The sequence below is a fragment of the Physella acuta genome, unplaced genomic scaffold (assembly GCF_028476545.2).
Source record: "Physella acuta isolate Inbredline_101_S28 unplaced genomic scaffold, ASM2847654v3 ptg000696l, whole genome shotgun sequence".
Classification (NCBI taxonomy): domain Eukaryota; kingdom Metazoa; phylum Mollusca; class Gastropoda; family Physidae; genus Physella; species Physella acuta.
The window spans coordinates 272,763-293,144 of NW_026732215.1; the positions used below are offsets into that span (position 1 = coordinate 272,763).

The window sequence follows — 20,382 nt, forward strand, 5'->3', positions numbered from 1 at the left end:
GAGTTGTCTCTCCTAGAAGAGTGGCTGTCCCCAGATAACGAGCCTCATCTGCCCGAGGGTTCGAACTCGAGACTTTTCGGTTTAGCAACCATGAGCTTTACCGACTCGACCACGCCGACCCCACTGTTTTGTAAATATCCACCCAAACGGCGTGGAATGTTACTGTATTTGTTTAAAATTGGAAAATAAAAGTATAAAAAAAAAAATTGAACTTTATATATTATATATGCATATATATATATATATATATATATATATATATATATATATATATATATATATATATATATATATATATATATATATATATGTAACTAGGGGAAGTTACCAGAAGACATAACGTATTACAGTCTGACGTCACAGTGCAGGTGTTGGCTGATAACGATCAGAAAGCCAAGGCGTAGTATCTTGGGAAGCAATACGGTCTGTCAACCTTGATGTGACAGGATGCAGATGGCTTATTAAATCGGACTGTACGACAGAAGCGGCGTAATTAACATTCTGATGTAACGATTAGAATCGAGTACGATGATAGAACCGAATACGAGTACGAATACGAAGGGGATATATAGGAAGTCGCAGAGTCGCAGTCTCTCTCTCTCTCTCTCTCTCTCTCTCTCTCGATCAGTCAGTCTGTGTGGCAGTGGTTACTGAACGGGTTAGCCGTATTGTGTTAAGAAGGACGATAGACATGTGCATTCAGTTATATGAAGACTAGTGAGGACTGTTGGGAGTCAGTTGATTCAAACTATTATTGTGAAGCATTCCTTTTGATTCAGTATATTATTGTGAAGCATTTCTTTGATTCATGTAATAAAAGGATCAATAGCGAACCTGCATCTTCGAGTATCTATACTGTGGTCGATGTTGTGTAGAATGAGTGGTTAGACTCGGTAACATTTGGCGTTGTCGAGCAGAACTCGTTAACATTTGGCACTACAGGCAAATAGTCTCGTTACATTTGGCGCTGCGGACAGGGTCACATTTGGCGCTGCGAGTAGCCTAGGTCACATTTGGCGTCGTCGGACAGGATGAATTCAACTAGACTTGCCGCTTTAGGCACCCATAGTCAACCTTGTTCATAACTGTGTTTCGTGTGTGTGTGAATTCGAACATTCAGGAACAGTGAAAATTGAGGAACGAGGAAAATTTTTCATACACACACGGTAAGAAAGAACTCTTTTTTTTTTACTCAAGGAATAAAATGTCTACTCTGGACGAGAAGCAGACCCATATTGTGGTCCTGCCCAGAGAGTCCCACATTAACAAATTTTACGGGGACGGTGATCCAGCTTTAACCAACAGGTTCAGTGAAGAGGTCAAAGCGGCCTGGGCCTCGAGACACATGTCACCAGAGGAAAGTTTAAGACTGCTGATGGGCAGTATAGGAGAGACGGTTAGGGCAGAGGTCAAATGCCACGATAAAACCATCCAATCAGATCCAGATAAGGTGCTGGATCTAATTATGGAGACCTTTGGGGAGAGACGGTCGGGATCGCAACTGCTAACGGTGTTAGTAGGCTTGAAGCAGAGAATGGCGGAGAGTGTGATGGAGTATTCACACCGAATGAACAGGGCCTTTGATTTGGTAAAGGGCAAAACACCTGACATTGATGTACGCCTACTGAGGGACCATTTCATCGAGGGGCTAGCAACCCCGATCTTAAGGAGAGAGTTGAAAGAGGAGGTCCACAAAGACCCGCAGTTGACCTTCCTTCAGGTCAGGAACTCAGCGATCCGCAGGTCCGAGGATGAGGACCAATCGAACTGTTCGGTGGACAAAGTCTCTGTGCCGGAACAGAAACAATCCCCACCCACAGGGACCGGCACGGTGGAAACCATGATGGCTCAGCTGTTGGCTCACCTGGATAAGGTTGACCAACGATTGGAGAGGTTAGAGAGCAGGTCAACAGCTGAGAATCAGGAAAAGAACGGGCCAAAACAGAGACAGGTTGGACGGCCGCGACCCGCCGGTCCATCGCTCCGGTGGACGGCCGACGGTCGACCAATTTGCTTGTCCTGTTCACAACCCGGACACATGGCACGGTACTGCCAGGGAAACGGTCGTCCTCTGTAAGGCAGGGTCAGGCTACAGAGGGGCGAGGTTATGGCCCAAGAAACAAAATGATGGGAGTCTGTCCCGAAATGGTGATTACGATTGGGGACATCGCGGTGAAGGCAATTGTGGATACAGGCTCCCAGGTGACGACAATTACGGAAAATTTTTACACCAAATGGATGAAAGGAAAAGACCATAGGTTGAGGTCTGACACATGCATGCGCCTGACGGCAGCTAATGGACTAACCATTCCATACTGTGGTTATTTTCTGGCGGATGTCGTGGTGGCGGGACATAGGTTGAAGCAGGTTGGGGTGTTCGTTACGAAACACAACCTAGAGACAAATGTGTCAAATATACCTTGCCTGTTGGGCATGAATATTCTTGGCCAGTTGCCAGAATTTCTTACAAATATTGTCGGATCGACCACACCAGGTCGGGGATCCAAGTTGGCCAGGTTTGCCAAGACCAGAGGAAGGATATCAGTCCCGGCAAACACGGTCAAGGCAATCACATTACAAATTGGTGATAAAAGCGTGAATGGTGATGTGATGATAGAACCATGTGGCGCCGCACTGAGGGCAGGCGTCGTGTTACTGCGGACATACACATCAGCGGAGAAGGGACTAGTTCAAGGATTAGTGGCAAATGTTTTGGATGAGGAAATTTTTATACCGCCTAACACTCTGGTAGGAGTACCACAGAACGTCGAGGTACAAAGGTCGGCACAGTGCATCGAACTGAGCAATACCAGCAGTAATGAAGTAACAATTAGGTCGGTCAATGTGACGGCCGAGGTGAAGAAAGAGGATGGCCGATCATATACATTCCCGGAAACTGAGGACCCAAAACTAAATAAATTGCTGAATAAGTACAGGGATATATTTGCCTCGTACGAGGGTGATTTGGGTTACACGGAAGTAATAAAACACCAGATACCCTTACTACAAGACAAGCCGGTGGCGCAACCTTATCGAAGATTACCACCAAGTCACTACTCTGCGGTGAAAGCACACCTGAACGATCTACTAAAAAAGGGAATTATTACAACCAGCACTAGCCCGTATGCGGCACCGATAGTAGTGGTAAAAAAGAAGTCGGGGGAGATAAGACTGTGTTGTGATTACCGGAAATTGAACAATATCACAAGAAGGGATGCATTCCCCTTGCCTCGTATTGATGAATGTCTTGATGCGTTGGGGGGAGCAAGATTTTTTTCTACCTTGGATTTGGCTAGCGGCTACCACCAAGTGGCCATGCACCCCAACGATCAACATAAGACTGCATTTATTTCTCCACTGGGACTGTACGAGTGGACCCGTATGCCGTTTGGTCTAACTAATGCGCCTGCTACATTCCAGCGAGTAATGCAGAGTGCTATGAGTGACTTTCTATTTCAAATAATGTTGGTGTACTTGGATGATATACTAGTTTACTCAAAAACTTGGGAGGACCATCTAAAAAGATTAGAACAAGTGTTTCTCCGTCTTAGGGAGATAGGAGTAAGGCTGAACCCAGACAAATGCTGCTTCGGTTTGAAATCGGTACATTTTTTGGGTTATGTGATTTCGGCGGATGGCATCGCCACTGACCCAGATAAAATTGCAGCTGTTAAAGAATGAAAACAGCCAACAACTACAGTAGAGGTCAGATCATTCTTGGGCTTTGCTTCCTATTATAGAAAATTTGTGCCTGGTTTTGCAAAAATTGCCGCACCATTGCATGACTTGGTAAACAAAATGACAAAGAAACACAGTAAGGAGAAAAAGAAAGGCAAAACACAACTGATAGGTGAATTATGGACTGATGAATGCCTGAACTCGTTTAAGCTACTGAAAAAGGCTTTGACAGAGACGCCGATATTAGGATACGCAGACTTTGACAAACCATTTCGGCTAGAAATTGACGCCAGCTCTAAAGGTCTGGGAGATGTGCTATCACAACAACAAAAGCAAGGTTTCAGGGTTATTGCGTATGCCAGTCGAGCTCTGAAGGAATCAGAGAAGAACATGACAAATTACAGCGCCATGAAACTAGAACTTTTGACATTAAAATGGGCTGTGACTGAAAAATTCAGGGACTATCTATTAGGTGCTAAATGTGTGGTATACACTGACAATAACCCCTTGAGTCACCTAAAGACAGCAAAGTTGGGATCCATCGAACAGCGATGGGCAGCAGAATTGGCACTCTTTGACCTAGAGATAAAATATCGCCCGGGGCGGTCCAATGGCAATGCGGACGCTTTATCAAGGAATCCTTACGAGAGACCGGGCGATGAGGAAGAAACGCTGACAGGAATATGTGAGGTCAGAGCGTCAACAGATATCCCTCACGGGGTGCAAGTGATGCAAAACGGACAGACCGGGGTGGAGCACATATCCACAGAGCCCGGACATATGGACATTAGTGATTTTAGTTGCCTTAATAATAAAGAGATACGAAATGCCCAGAGAACGGATAGTGGCTTACAGCCGCTGTTGAAACACGTCCAGGAACAAAAATTCCCAAGAAGAAGGGAAAGAGAACAATTTGGTCGAGAAACAAAGAAAATACTGAGTCAGTGGGACCGTCTCAGTATAAAGGATGGTGTTCTCATGCGGAGAATTCATGACCAAATTGATGGGACAATACACCAGGTGGTGGTGCCTGGACAATTACGAGAAGAAGTGCTAAGGTTGGCACATGACAGGGCAGGACACCAGGGTCAGGACAGGACGCACAAAATATTACGACAGAGGTGTTACTGGCCCAATATGGAAATGGAGGTCAAACGCCATTGTGAGGCTTGTGTGAGGTGTCAGCATGCGAAAATGCCAGTTGTCAAAATGAGACAGCCATCAGGACACCTACTAGCGACAAAACCACTAGAGATTGTGGCTATGGACTTAACGTCGTTGGAGCAATCATCGGATGGGACGGAACATGTGTTGGTAATGACTGATGTATTCACCAAATGGACTGTGGCGGTGCCCACACGAGATCAGACTGCCAAAACAGTGGCAAAGGTCTTAATAGAACATTGGTTCATCAAATATGGCATACCAAGACAATTACACTCTGACCAAGGAAGGGCCTTTGAGTCAGAAGTAATTAACCAACTGTGCAGCCACTACGGGATCAACAAATCTAGAACAACTACATTTAATCCGAAAGGAAACGGACAGTGCGAGCGGTTCAACCGCAGCATGCATGATTTGTTGCGTACTCTAGAACCTGAACAGAAAAAACGTTGGCCTGATTTTCTCCCAGAGTTGGTATATCTATACAACTGCACCCCCCATGCCACAACCGGCTTTTCGCCACACATGTTGCTGTTTGGACGGGAGGCTCGACTCCCTCTTGACTTGTTCCTAGGAAAAAAGGAGAGTATGACTGGCTCATACACTGCACTGGAATATGTGAATGAACATATGAGACGAATTAGAGAAATGTACAGGGTAGTACAGGAAAGACTAGAACATGAAGCACGGCGAAGGGAACCGCCGGTACAGACAAAGGACCCGCCACTCAAACTGAACGACAGGGTATTACTGCGTAGCCACCCGTTAGGCAGAAACAAAATCCACGATCTCTGGGGACAGGAGATATGGCAAGTCGTGGAGATGCCTAAAGTAGCAGGTGGCCCCTTTAAGATAAGACCCATCGATCACGCCAAACCGGATCGGTGGGCGAATATTGCTCAATTAAAGAAATATTGTCATAGTCAAGAAGAGCAGTTACACACAAGGAAACCCAAGACAATTAGGGAACCGGAAACTATAACGGAAATTCACATACCCATCCCGGAACCATGTCACCATCAACAGAACAACAGCGAGACACAAGTGGAGGATAACGGCAACGAAGAGGATCCCGTTCCTCCCAGAAGCAGAGAGACAGTAGACCATCAGATAAGTGGTCCGCGGAGAAGTTTGAGAAACAGAAAGAATACGAAATTTTTTGTCAGCAACCATCAATTCTTTCATGGTCGCGCTGGTATGAGAACAGATTGTTCAAAAAGTCATAAAAGTGAACTGGTGAAGGCACCAAACGAGAAAAGGTGGATGTGAATTCTAGAACTGTTTTGTGTCTGAGGAAGATGATGTAGACACATTTCATATGTGAAATAGGGATAACTGTCAATCTTATACGAATGTGACGACATTGACAGTGAGTGGAACAATACATTGTTTTTTTACGGTGGTGCGATTGACTGTGAAGGACTGCACCTGCCAAGCGTTGTTTGTGGTTGATAACACACAAAAAAAGGCAGGGGTGGATGTAACTAGGGGAAGTTACCAGAAGACATAACGTATTACAGTCTGACGTCACAGTGCAGGTGTTGGCTGATAACGATCAGAAAGCCAAGGCGTAGTATCTTGGGAAGCAATACGGTCTGTCAACCTTGATGTGACAGGATGCAGATGGCTTATTAAATCGGACTGTACGACAGAAGCGGCGTAATTAACATTCTGATGTAACGATTAGAATCGAGTACGATGATAGAACCGAATACGAGTACGAATACGAAGGGGATATATAGGAAGTCGCAGAGTCGCAGTCTCTCTCTCTCTCTCTCTCTCTCTCTCTCGATCAGTCAGTCTGTGTGGCAGTGGTTACTGAACGGGTTAGCCGTATTGTGTTAAGAAGGACGATAGACATGTGCATTCAGTTATATGAAGACTAGTGAGGACTGTTGGGAGTCAGTTGATTCAAACTATTATTGTGAAGCATTCCTTTTGATTCAGTATATTATTGTGAAGCATTTCTTTGATTCATGTAATAAAAGGATCAATAGCGAACCTGCATCTTCGAGTATCTATACTGTGGTCGATGTTGTGTAGAATGAGTGGTTAGACTCGGTAACATTTGGCGTTGTCGAGCAGAACTCGTTAACATTTGGCACTACAGGCAAATAGTCTCGTTACATTTGGCGCTGCGGACAGGGTCACATTTGGCGCTGCGAGTAGCCTAGGTCATATATATATATATATATATATATATATATATATATATGTATATATATATATGTATATATATATATGTATATATATATATAATATGGAGAAAAATGTCTAAAAGTAACCTTGCATAGAACAAAAATTCGAATATTTAAATTATATTTAGTAATATAAATAGCTTGGAACGTTTATCTTATGAACTAAATCTTAGGAACTAAATAAACAAGAAACATAAATTTAATGTATTACAAATATGACTTCTGTTACATTATGTCACTTTGTTATATGACTTATTTCTTTTACATTTTGTCACTTTGTTATATGACTTAGTTATGTTACATTTTGTCACATTGTTTTGACACACACAATGTCTCAAAGTTTTTTTATAACGGCAATTAAACAAATTTTTTACCTGTACATGTTAAATGTTTTTTCCATTCATAATTCAAAACGTTTTCTTACGCTAGGGTATGAACCGAACCTAGTTCGATCAATGGATCAATAATCCAGCCCGAAGGGATCAATTCACTCAGTGAGTTTTTGGGTGTGCTAGTGACAATTGATGCTACCACATTTTGTAACTAAAAGAGTGGCAGGTTAAATGGTTCCACAACAATTGATCCCAAGATAAATGATTTTAAATTCAAAGACACATGAACCCAAGGACAAAAATATTAATGACAAATGAACTCAAGGACATAAATGTTAACGACAAAAGAATTCAAGGACAAATATATTAAGCACAAATCAACTAAACAACGAAATATCTCAGTGCAAATAACTCAAGGACACATGAATTCAAAGACATAATATCTCATAATAAAATATTTACGTCAAAGGAACTCAAAGACAAAAGACCTTAAAGGAAATGAACAACAATTAAATATTTCAGGGCAAATTATCTCTGATCAGATAATCTCAAGACAAAGGAGCTTAAGTATACATGTCATCACTGGCAAATCATCTCAAGGACAAAATATATCATGGAAAAATACCACAGACGTCATGTCTTAGACAAGTTTGCCTTCGATTTTGTAGAAAAGATCAATATGGTTTTGCTGACCTACATATACTCTTGAAAATTTGAGCTCCAATTCTAAAAAAAATTGCCAAATTTCTCTTAATTAAAACAATTATTTCTCGATGTTGTTGAATAGTACCGAAAAATGATACTACAAATATGTTATTAAAAAAAAGAAAGAATTAAAATAAACACTTTTGAACCAAAAAAAAAACAACCCAACATTTAGTGATACCCTCCCCTTATTATATCTTTTTTTCGACCTTGTCAGAGCCTCGTTATTATTGAAAGTAAAGAAAAAAAACACGTTTTGTCCATTATTGTTTGTTTCAACGCTAGTAAAGAAAAACCATATCATGTGTCACAAAGTGCCAAGCTAATACACAATTAGCAGAACAGGGAAATCTTGATCAGTTTTAGAAGCGTTTATGTGAATTAGTTATGGAGTTTTGAAAGATTTTGTCATGCATCTTTTGTTAAACGATGCTAAGTGCTCTTGTTATGATATAATCTTGTGCTCTTTTAAGCTTTCCCCATCATGTGGTTTAAATATTTTTGTGTTGTATGTCTGTGTGCGGTCATGCGTTGCCTAGGTCTGACCTGGACGATGTGTCTGTGAACACGATAACTTGAGTACCTTTCCAGCTAGGTTGATGACATTTTATAAATGAGTATTATATCGAATTTGTAGTTCTGTATCAACTTTTCCGATAAACGTAAATGGAACTTATTCTACTTTCAATTTTTCAAAAAGCCCGTAACGCGAGTACCTTTTCAGATAGATAAACGAAATCTCACATATAAGTGAAAGATCTATGTTTCTGCCTTCTATCGAATTTTGAGCAATTTCCGTTGAACGGAAGTAGTAATTTACGCTATTTCTGATTTCTCAAAATCACTTGTAAATTTATAAAGTACCAGTAATATTCCGCACTATTATATACATGTTATCTGCTGTTCACTTGGTGCGCGATTCTTATTTTTTTTTTACGAGATTCTATTCTTTATTCAAAAGTTGAAGTAATTTAAAATGGATTAAAAACATGTTTATTTCCTGAGTTACCATTTTCCATAGAGTTATATAAGAAAATTCGAGAATGTTTATTTGAGATCACTCCCAGTTTATTAAATAAACATCCGTAACACAAGTGTATAGAAGGCATTGAAGTTATTGACGTTGTTAGGCAGCCACGGATTGGTTGCTTGGGAGTTGCCTTTGTCGAGCGTTGTTTGATAAGGCTGGCTGGAAGTGTCGAGTTGCTGTTTGAGGAGATGCCAACGTTACTTTTACAAGGAAACTTTTAACTAACATTTCTACATTTGATGTGTGTCAAATGTTAACATTTGAAGACTTACTTTACGTAAGTCTTTTCATAATAATAATATAATAATATATAATAATAATATAATACTTTTCAAGATTTGGGGTTGGTTTAGTTTAAATATAAAAATATTTACTTTAGGTAAACTTTTAATATTTGAGGTGGGTTAATTTTTAAAATGTTAACATTTTTAAGATAAACTTTAAACTTTTAAAATTTGTTGAGGGTTAAATTAACAGATGTTAACACTTATTTTGGCAAAAGTTAATTATTTTAACCTTACAACTATTGAAATTTAATTCAAATCATTTATATTTTTTTTTTGTCACCATAGCAAGTAAAAGTTCAATTTAACTTCTATTCTTTTAAAACTAAAACTGAATCCAGAACATATGTTTATGTGTGTGACAACGAATTTTATCTCATAGCAATCACATGTATACAGGCTGTGTATGTAAGTTAAGAGTATTCATTTTGTGCGTGTCAAAATTTCGTTGTTTTTTTGTTTTTTTCTTGGTGCACAAGCGCCTAAACTTATAAATAAATGTATTTTTTCCGAGGTTCGGTATTCATTTCCGCTGAAATTTATTTTCGAGACTTTAAATTAAAGAAGTTGTCAAGTGTTTACTAAGATTTTCTCGGAGATAACATCTTCAGTACATTTGGTTGAATCACACAGAAGAGAGCTTAGTTTATTAAGCAGCGTTTCTATTAGACAGCTTTCTCCGGGGAGGGGTTGGATGCACTTGAAACTTTGTCGATGAGCTTAATTTACATGGTTTAAGAGTACGAAAACTGGCACATATTTTTCAAATACATTTTTTTGTTTAAATTATTTTCCTTGAGTGGATTGAGTGGTGGACGTGAACCGGGCAGAGGGCCGAGGGGTGGGGAAGATGTTTGAAATAAATTCTATTTTTAACGATAAGTACCATAGCACGATGCATACCTTCAAAATGGTAGAACAAGCGATTAGAATCTATAAATATATAATTCTCTTCTTGGAGACGATAGAAAACACCAAGCTGTAAGCGCGCTCATGTAGTTTAAAAGGATTTTAAACTTAGGGGAGGTAACTAAGAGGAGTTTGCTCTTAGTTGGCGAGGAGTTTGCTCTTAGGGGTTGGGGGAAAGGAGGGGGTATCGTCCTTAACGACGATCTCATTAAGTTTTAAAACAAATATTTTCAGTGGCAGCATTGGTACTGTAGAATTCACAAATTATAAATTACTGAAAAGTAGAAAATAAAACAATAAAATAGCGGTGCATGATACGCCACGGGTCGGCTATTTTTGTTATAAACAAGACACTCACTCTAATAGACAAAACAATTAATAGCTTCTATAATCATGATTGTTTTTCATGAGAAGAAATCTCTTCCAGAAACAAAGGCGAAATTTCTGCTCAAATAATACTATTCTTGTTGAAATAACTACACAAATCAAAGCCAGTTCCTATAGAGGTTGGAAATGGTAAAGACCATCAAAGTAGCTAACTTTTACTGATTTCATTAAGAGGCCGTGACATAATTATCATCCTGTAAATAAACTTCATTCGTAAATTTAAAATCAAAATTGTTTAATACCTACTCTAATATAAATATGCATTTGACCCCTGAAGGTTTCGCCAGCTTTCTCGACCGATGGAGGCAAATACAAAGCCGAATCTGATGTCGACGGCACTGAGGAGATGACGTCATTTAGCGAAGGTATCAGGGGAGTGTTCTCAAAATATGCCGAGACCGCCTCCATGAATGGCGTCAACACGATCAATGCTGCCAGCAGTTTGACGGTTAAACTTGTCTGGGGTCTGTTGGTGGCTGCGACCTTTGGCGTCATGACCTTCCACCTTTATATGTAAGTCTGCACTAAATAATCAAAAATGTTATAGAGATTTATATGTAGCTTTGATAATTACGCCTGGATTTTTTATCATTTAAAATTATTACGTAAAAAATCGATATATATCCAAAACTTAATATACTAAAGTTTATTTTGGAGAACAGTGTTTGTTAAAGATTTAAGACTTAAACTAGGGCCATTTAAATAATTTAATTGTTAATTCGCGTGTGTTGCGTTTCTTCTGATCCGTATTCACAACAATGCTTAATTTTTTTACATAATAGTTCACTATTAAGGACTTAGTTAAATTAAAGTATTGTGTAATAATAGTGAAATACGTTGCCATGATTATTTTAATTTTTCCATGATTCCTTGGTATATTTAGAACAAAGAAATTGAGTTAAAACTGTATGGATTGAGAGAAGCGATGTGTATTTGTGTAAGAAGTTAAATGTAGATCACCGTTTACCGATATAAGCCAATTGTTTACTTCGTCACCCGTTAACCGAAATAAGCACTTACCTCTAAAACTGTAGCCATCTATGTGAGTGTATATCTTTCGAAATAGATACTGTATTTTCCCAGGATTGTCGACAAGTACTACTTATATAAGACCAAAACAAAGGTGGAGCTTGGCTTCAGTGAGCTGCCGTTTCCTGCAGTCACAATCTGTAATGTCAACATCATGAGACTCTCACAGGTAGGTTTATACTAAAATTCTGAGGTAGGTTTATAATGACATCATGAGGCTCTCACAGGTAGGTTTATAATGACATCATGAGGCTCTCACAGGTAGCTTTATAATGTCATCATGAGGCTCTCACAGGTAGGTTTATAACAACATCATGAGGCTCTCCCAGGTCGGTTTATAATGACATCATGAGGCTCTCACAGGTAGGTTTATAATGACATCATGAGGCTCTCACAGGTAGGTTTATAACAACATCATGAGGCTCTCCCAGGTAGGTTTATAATGACATCATGAGGCTCTCACAGGTAGGTTTAAAATGACATCATGAGGCTCTCACAGGTAGGTTTAAAATGACATCATGAGGCTCTCACAGGTAGGTTTATAATAATATCATGAGGATCTCACAGGTAGGTTTATAATAAAATTATGAGGCAATCACAGGTACGTTTATAATAACATCATGAGGCTCTCACAGGTAGGTTTATACCAAAACTCTGAGGCAAACAAAAGGTAGGTTTATACTAAAATTCTGAGGCTCTCACATGTAGGTTTATCACACAATTCTGCGGTACGAACAGATAGGTTTATGATACAATTCTAAGGCAATAAAAAGTAGGTTTTACAAAACATGTGGTAGGTTTACAAAAACATCATGAGGCTCTCACAGTAAGTGAGGTAACCACAGGTAGGTTTTATAAAACATCACGAGGCTCTCACAGGTAGGTTTTATAATACAATTCTGTGGCAATTACAGTTAGGTATACAATAACTTTCTGAGTCTCTCACAGTTAGGTTTAAAAAAATATCATGAGGCAATCACAGGTTGGTTTAAAATGAAATACTGAGGTACCCAAAAAGTAGGTTTTATCGAGGTTTAGTAAAACATGCTGTAGGTTTAAAATAACATCATGAGGCTGTCACATGTAGGTTTATAATACAATTCTGAAGCAACCACAGGTATATAATAACATAATGAGGCTCCACAATGATCCTCATTATAATATCCGTTTATTACAATTGGCGTTGATTTAAAAAAGTAAAATAAAAGTGGTTTGTATACACTACAAATTGATACATAATTTAATGTTCTCCAGCAAAAGTTCGCCAACCAGAAGATTCGCGATATCATTGACAACGCGTCGTTTGACCAATTGTTGGCAAAAGAAAATGCCAAGCTGGCGAGTAAAGATGGAGGCGCTAACGGAGGCTCGACTGATGGGTGAGGTCTATACAGATTGGGAACCGATACGGCTAATACAGGCTCTGAATATGATGAGTATGATACGGTAAACCTTCTAAAATATATCTTTTAAACTTCACTGCATAGCATAAAGTAACACGTCTACAAAAACAGGTTTAACAGAAATATCGATTATCAATGCTCATATTTTTTGCCTAATCTGCAATCATTTTAATCTATTTAATTTGCACACCAGCTAGGCTTTTTCGGCACAATTGTTTATTGTTATATGTTTAATATTAGATTATATCAGTAGCAATGTTTTGTTTTGCTCGAAGTTTCAGCACTAGATTTCGGGACACTTTCTTTCTTGTTCACAATTTAAGCACATTTAGTTGTTTTTATACAAAAAATGTTCTAAGGTTAAATACTAGATAATATGAGTACTTGTGTTTTTTGTTCAATTTCTTTATTGTTTAAAATTTAAGCACAGGTAATTAAAAAAGTATTTTCTAAGGTCAAGGACTAGATTAGAGCGGTACTGATGTTTTTGGTAAAAAAAAATAAAAAGCTGTCTCCCGTGTTTATTCCAGACTTTTTTCTCCGAGGGGGGGGGGGGGTCGGGGGGCATTTGATAATTTCGGGGAAGGGCGGTCCAAATTTTTCGTGGGGGGGGGGGGGCGGGGCGTACACTAGTAAAACTATAAATTTTCTATATAAATTCCATCTCGCCGGGGGGGGGGGGGGGGCGGGTGGGGCCGATAGAATTTCTTCGAAGAGATTCCTGGAAGAAACTCTAGATGTATCCATACATTTGTATAAAATCAAGTACTATGTTTTAGTGTTATAAGTTTTTTTTTTATTTAACATCTACTCCAAATTTTCCGCAGTAAATTAAACTATTTTATTATTAATTTATTTATTTAAAAATTAAAAAATCGGCCTAGATTAATGTGATTTATTTTATATTTTGACATTTCTAATTATCGCTTAAGAGTAGTCAATATAAAGTAAAACAAACCGTAATTGTTATTTATTTTTGTACTTGTTGAGGTATAATTATGAAAATTTGTAAATATTACTTGTTTTCAATCGAAGGCGGAGTTTAATGGCACATGGGAAGCCATTGCAAATCCTACAGAAACATCAATAGAGAGGTTGCACACACGTGACCAAAACCACGTGATGTTTCATCCGCCGCCATGTTGACCGCCATGTTGATGCCCTATCGCCGGCCTTAACAACCGGCTAGGCAGTGGAGTCTTCAGTACAGTTTTGTGTTAGACTAGTTCCAGAATGTGTTCAGCTTATGTTAAAAGCCTCGCACCTACCGAGCAAGAACAATACATTAAAAAAATTGAACTTTTATGCATTGAAGATCCGTATCTTCTTAGTGATCAGCGTCAACTTGTAGATGATTTCTGTATTTGGCCAAAAATTGAAAACATGGACATAGTGAACTATTTAGTGTTTTCGACCAACAAAGTGACACAGGAACAGATGAGAAACTATAAAAGCCTGAAGTCCTATGTATACTTTACGGATGGGCTTGTGTCCCAAATAAAATGCAGAGAATTTGGAAGCAAAGTCGTCGTTGTTGCCAAAGTAAGTCAATTCTATTCTATACTGAATCTATAGATTCTATACTAATACTATATAGTCTAGATCTAAATCTAATAGACTAAATATTATGTCTTATGATGTTTACCTAAATATTTAAATGACTTAGGGGTAAGCAGGGTATAAGTATAATTTAGTATAAGGCAGGTATCCCACTTTTTAAGACCTGTCCATTTTTCTGGATTTTACTAATCCAATATTAATAATATTGATGATTGTTCTAAACCATTCTCACATAAAATAAACACTAATTTTACATTAAATTTGGTGACTTGTTCTGCTCAGTGGTAGTTGATGGCAACATTTGGTATGGGTTTACCATGCTTAAAACCATGATGGTAAACCCATGATGAGCCCATTCATAAAATAAAAAAATCAAATAGAAAATTAGTACCACTATAAGGTACCAAACTTTTTAGGACCTGTACATTTTTGTTGATTCTAATAATCCAATGTTTTCTAGCTTGAATTATTTTTCCTTTTAATCAGCTGCAACAGTTTGATTTGTGTTTATGTTATAGCCTCAATTTGTTAATTAATACTTGTCTTATTTTGCAGGTCAAGCATTCACTGCTGTGGACAAGGTGTGGTTGAGATAAAGTGTCCTTCATGCACTAAGGAGAAAATGTTGAGTGACATATCCAATAAGGAGGCCAAAAACCTTGGTCTGGGACCAAATAAACAATTAAGTAGCACACACCGCTACTACTATCAAATCCAGACCCAAATGGCAGCTACCAAGTCTTCATATGCTGATTTTGTCACATGGACAACAAAAGATGTTCACATAGAAAGAATTTGTTTTGACAGTAATTTGTGGTCAAGCATCTCTGTTCATGTCATGTTTGCCTGTCGTCCCTACTGGGACATAGGCCGCTGACAAGAGCTTTCCAGACGTCTCTGTCCAGGGCTAGTCTCTCCAACTGTCCCCAGGTGTATCCAATCTTCTTGGTGTCTTCTTCCAGGTCACGTCTCCAGGTCTTTCTTGGTCTGCCTCTCTTCCTCCTGCCTTGTGGATTCCAGGTGAGGGCCTGTCTTGTTATGCTGGATACAGGCTTCCTGAGTGTGTGGCCAATCCATTTCCATTTTCTCTGGAGGATCTCTACTTCCACTGGCAGTTGATTTGTCCGTTGCCATAGAACATCATTTCTGATGGTTTTAGGCCAGCGAATTCGCAGGATCTTTCTGAGACATCTCTGTTAAGGCAGCAGAATTTTTTCAGAAAATTATATTGCCTGGACTCTTGGCATGCTATTATACCAATAAAAAGGCATCTGGCATTACTAAAGCTGTTGGCTTACCACTGACAAAAAGAAATAAGCCTACTCTGAATAAGTTAAAATAAAAATGAAATATGAAATGTGTTTTTATTTTTTATTAAATATTAAAATACAACCTGGTAACAATAAATTGTGCTGACAACAATAAATGGCATTTTTAAATACTCAAATTAATCAAAAGGCACAATAGCTGGACAAAGATTAATCAATGCACAACAAGTGATCACTATATCATCTATTAAAGGATTGCCCTTTTCATTTAAATAATCCAGTGGTAAAGTGTCACTTAGAATTTTGTATTTTTGTCTAACTGACCCAATAACCCTTTCTACATGAATCCGAACATTTGCAATCTTTCTTGTCTCAGCCACTTCCAAAGCTGATAGTTGTTTTTTTCCCTTTGTAAAAGCAGGAATAGCAAGCTTTGCACAATAAAGCCCAACACTATCTGCTATTGTAAATCCCCTATCAGCCAAAACTAAATCTCCAGTTGAAAGTTTATTTAAAATGCCACAATTTTCTGTTAAATATTTATCACTAACCCTACCACCCCAAGCCTTAGATATAAAAGATATAGTACATTGTGGAGTGATGCCTATAAGAAATTTAATGGTATTGTTGTGTTTATATTGTGACCAGGTGATTGCTCTAGCAGCTAGACTTGATGGTCTGTCAATAAAAATTTCAAAACAATCAATAATAACTGCTGTGTTTGCACCAAAGGAACGCTTGAAACAATTAGGCATAGTTTTTTGTATGTCCTCCCTTTCAGGCCACACTATAAATTGTCTAAGGTTGTGAGCCATATGGCGAACCCATTTCTCAAAAATTCTGCTGGCTGTTGACAGTGAAATTTTAAATCTATATGACAGATCTCGCAGTGGCAGACTAAGCCTTAATTTCATCAATGTTAGCACAAATTCCTGAAACTTGGTGAGACAATTATTGTGGTTATGATTTATAGTGCCACTACTGCTATTGAAAATAAGCATCAGTACACCATAAGAATGAATACCTGTGTAGAATTTGACTTTATCATCGTCATTAATGAAAGACTCTGGGGTAAGCTCAAAGCATAATACTTTTTCACGAAGCAAATAATTCTCACACCTTAACTGTTGCATCTCAAAAAAAAGAGAATCTATATTGACACCAATGCTGCTAGTGATAGTTTTTGTGCTATCCTTTGCATATTGATGACTAATAGCCAATTGGGAAGTGTTGATTGTCTGAATATTTGCGATATCTTTACCCATATCCACTGGGGAAGTGTGGTTTGTTTGATTATTGAAGCACTGAATATTTGAACTACCTTCACCCATATCCACTGGGGAAGTAATGGTTGAATTACCTTCACCCATATCCACTGGGGAAGTAATGGTTGAATTACCTTCACCCATATCCACTGGGGAAGTATTGGCTGTTTGATTATTGAAGCACTGGATATTTGTTGAATTGCCCAATGGTAGTACCAAAAGGGCCTCTGCAGCTTCATAAGCATGTTTCTTTGCTTGTCTCTCTAATGTAGGTGTGTGTCTTTCGACTGATAACTTCACTTTTGCCATAGAAATATTATCATGTCCAAGGAACAGAGTGGGAGCCCAGTCAACATTTGTTTCATCTCTGAAGTTTGCTGGTCTACCTGGATAAATAGAATATTTTTTTAAAAAGACTACACGTGAATAGAAGGCCTGCTTTTAAAAAGCTTATCCAAATATGAGAAATATGACTAACTATAATATATATAATATGTTATTAATAATTACTAGACTCAATATGATATACAGTTTAAAAAATAAAGTTATATTTAAGTCTACTAGATCTATTACTAACTATTCTTTATTTAATCTGATAAAATATTTAGAATCTAGTGTAAATTTTGTAAAGTTAATTTAAGTAATAATTGGTTAATCCTAGAGTTCTATGTCTGCCTAACCTAGATCTAGAACTAGTGTAACCTGTGACCCAATAAAATTATTTATGCCGTAATAGTAAAGTGATTAGGCTTAATATATTTTATTAGTGTTTATGAGACTATAATTAGTTAAATAATAATTAGACCCTAGTTTATACGTTTCAGTACTAGATCTAGTAGTAGTTGTAGATAGAGTTTAACTAGATCTAGCTACCCAGCTAGGCCTTACTCTAGACACTAGAGTCTAGACTCAGTCTAGATTTCTAGACTCAATCGTCAATATGAGTATGGTAAAATACTAAAATAATATATAATATATATATCGAATATATTGACTATATATATTCACGAGACTAGACTCTAATACTAATTACGTTTTATAACTTTCGATATATTTGTATTTGCGATGACCTAACATTTTATTATAGGTAAATCATTTAACTCTTTACCTGAAACAAAGTGTCGAGAACAGATCCGCATGTTGTTTGCAGCTGCTTCACTCACACCGCTTCGGTAAATATTGGCCAAAAATGTATGACGTCTGCGTTCTGTTAACTGCCGATCTGTTTCACCTTGGTGTAATATAACGTTGGGCAGTCGAAATAAAGAAACGCCTTTACAATTTCCATAGCGAGAACTAAAACCTTTCACAGCGCAGACCACCATTTTGAATGTAGACCCAAAATGGCGGACGTTTACATGGTTACAAATCCATGACATCACGTGCAACCTCTCTATGAATGTTGAAAGTTTCATTACCGAGCTCAGCTATCTAAACAGGTTAGTGATTTCATTCAAACCGTAGATTAGAGATACTAAACAGTTTATTGATATCAACGTAACCATCTTTTAGAGAAAATAAACTGGTTAGAAATATCAGCCAAATAATGATTTAAAGTAACCTGAATAGGCTAGTTTTATAAGTTAAACTTAGTTTTTACAGTCGGCTATTGGTAATTCACAGTATATAACAAGTTAGCCAGTTCACAGGTAAGAATTCAAAATCATGTTTTTACTTTCTCGTATATACGAGGTATAGAGAAAGTATTGTAATCGTGCAAAAAAAAAATCGAGTTTTTTTTTTACAAATCTCGACGTTTTATAAAGAGCCATGAGTCGGAAAAACATAGTTATGCAATCTTGCCAGTATGTCTGTGTATGTGTGTGAATATGTGTGTGGATGTGTGTGTGTAAACACGATAACTTGAGTACAGTTAGAGCTTGGTTAATGAAATTTCATATCTATGTATTATATCGAAATTGTAGATCCGTATCAATTTTTGAGCGATTTCCGATAACCGGAAATGGAACTTTTTCTAGTTTCAATTTTTCATAAGCCAATAACTTAAGTACTATTTCAGATAGATAAATGAAATTTCACATGTTAGTAAAATATCTAATTATCTGCCTTCTATTAAATTTTGAGTAATTTCTGTTGACCGGAAGTAGTAATGTTTTGTTATTTCGCTATTTCCGATTTCTCAAAAAACGCTTGTGAACTTATAAAGAAAGTACTAATAATATTCCGCACTATTATGCACATTTTATGTGGCGTTCACTTGGTGTGCAATTATTTTTTTCTACTATATTTTATTTTATTTTATTTTATAAAGTTTAAGTATTTAAAATGGATTAAAAATCATGTCTATATCCCAAGTTGCCATCCCTTGTTGTTTCATATAAGAATATTCGAGAAAGTTTAGGGGAGATTACTCCCGGTGTATTTATCCAGGTATTTCACTCTAGAAAGGCGTTATGAATTATTACAACTTCTAGGGGAGAGGAACAACTTATTAAATAATTATGTACACAATTTAGTACTAATTTACCTTTTTCGTCTGTTGAGGGGGGGGGGGGATTTGGGTGTTAATGTGCTCTGGGAGTAGGGTGATGGTGTTAGTGTGCTCTGAGGGTAGGGGGGATGGTTGTGTTAGTGTGCTCTAAGGGTAGGGGGGATGGTGGTGTTAGTGTGCTCTAAGAATAGGCCGGTGGGTGTGTTAACGTGCTCTAAGGGTAGGGGGTGGAGGTGTTAGTGTGCTCTGAGGGTAAGGGGGTGGAGGTGTTAATGTTCTCTGAGGGTAGGGGGGAAAGCAGTAACAAACTTATTGAGACAGCTCAACCCTAATGAGTTGCCTAAGAAAACCGCAAATCTAAACATATGTGTTTAAAGTCGAATTCGACCAATCAAATTGTCCGTTTTAAACCACTTATGTCCTGCTTGACCACAGATCAACACGGACACTGCTGGGACATCAGATCGACACGTTTTTGTTGGAGTGTTCTTTTAATGAGAGAACCTGTGAGCGCAAGTAGGTTGTCGGTTGGTGGGTAGTTGTGTGGGGGAGGGGAATGTAGCTATATGTTGGTAGTTGTGTGTGGATGTTGATGTAGCTATGGTTGGTAGTTGTGGTGTGGATGTTGATGTAGCTACTGTTTGGTAGTTGTGTGTGGATGTTGATGTAGCTATGGTTGGTAGTTGTGTGTGGATGTGAATGTAGCTCCTGTTTGGTA

At 38.1% G+C, this 20,382-nt stretch overlaps 2 protein-coding genes across 2 annotated transcripts; one reads left to right on the top strand and one right to left on the bottom strand.

Moving 5' to 3' along the window:
- The first annotated feature begins 14,265 nt into the window (after positions 1-14,265).
- Positions 14,266-15,482, top strand: LOC131949428 (uncharacterized). Its single transcript, XM_059311334.1, has 2 exons — positions 14,266-14,661; positions 15,235-15,482. The coding sequence occupies exons 1-2, from the start codon at positions 14,353-14,355 to the stop codon at positions 15,268-15,270; spliced, it is 345 nt and encodes a 114-aa protein (XP_059167317.1). The 5' UTR covers positions 14,266-14,352; the 3' UTR covers positions 15,271-15,482.
- A 644-nt stretch (positions 15,483-16,126) lies between these two features.
- LOC131949431 (uncharacterized) lies at positions 16,127-18,541 on the bottom strand. The gene is made up of 2 exons (XM_059311337.1): positions 18,321-18,541; positions 16,127-17,598 (listed from the first exon to the last, which is right to left on the bottom strand). The coding sequence occupies exons 1-2, from the start codon at positions 18,535-18,537 to the stop codon at positions 16,127-16,129; spliced, it is 1,689 nt and encodes a 562-aa protein (XP_059167320.1). The 5' UTR covers positions 18,538-18,541.
- Positions 18,542-20,382: the final 1,841 nt, after the last annotated feature.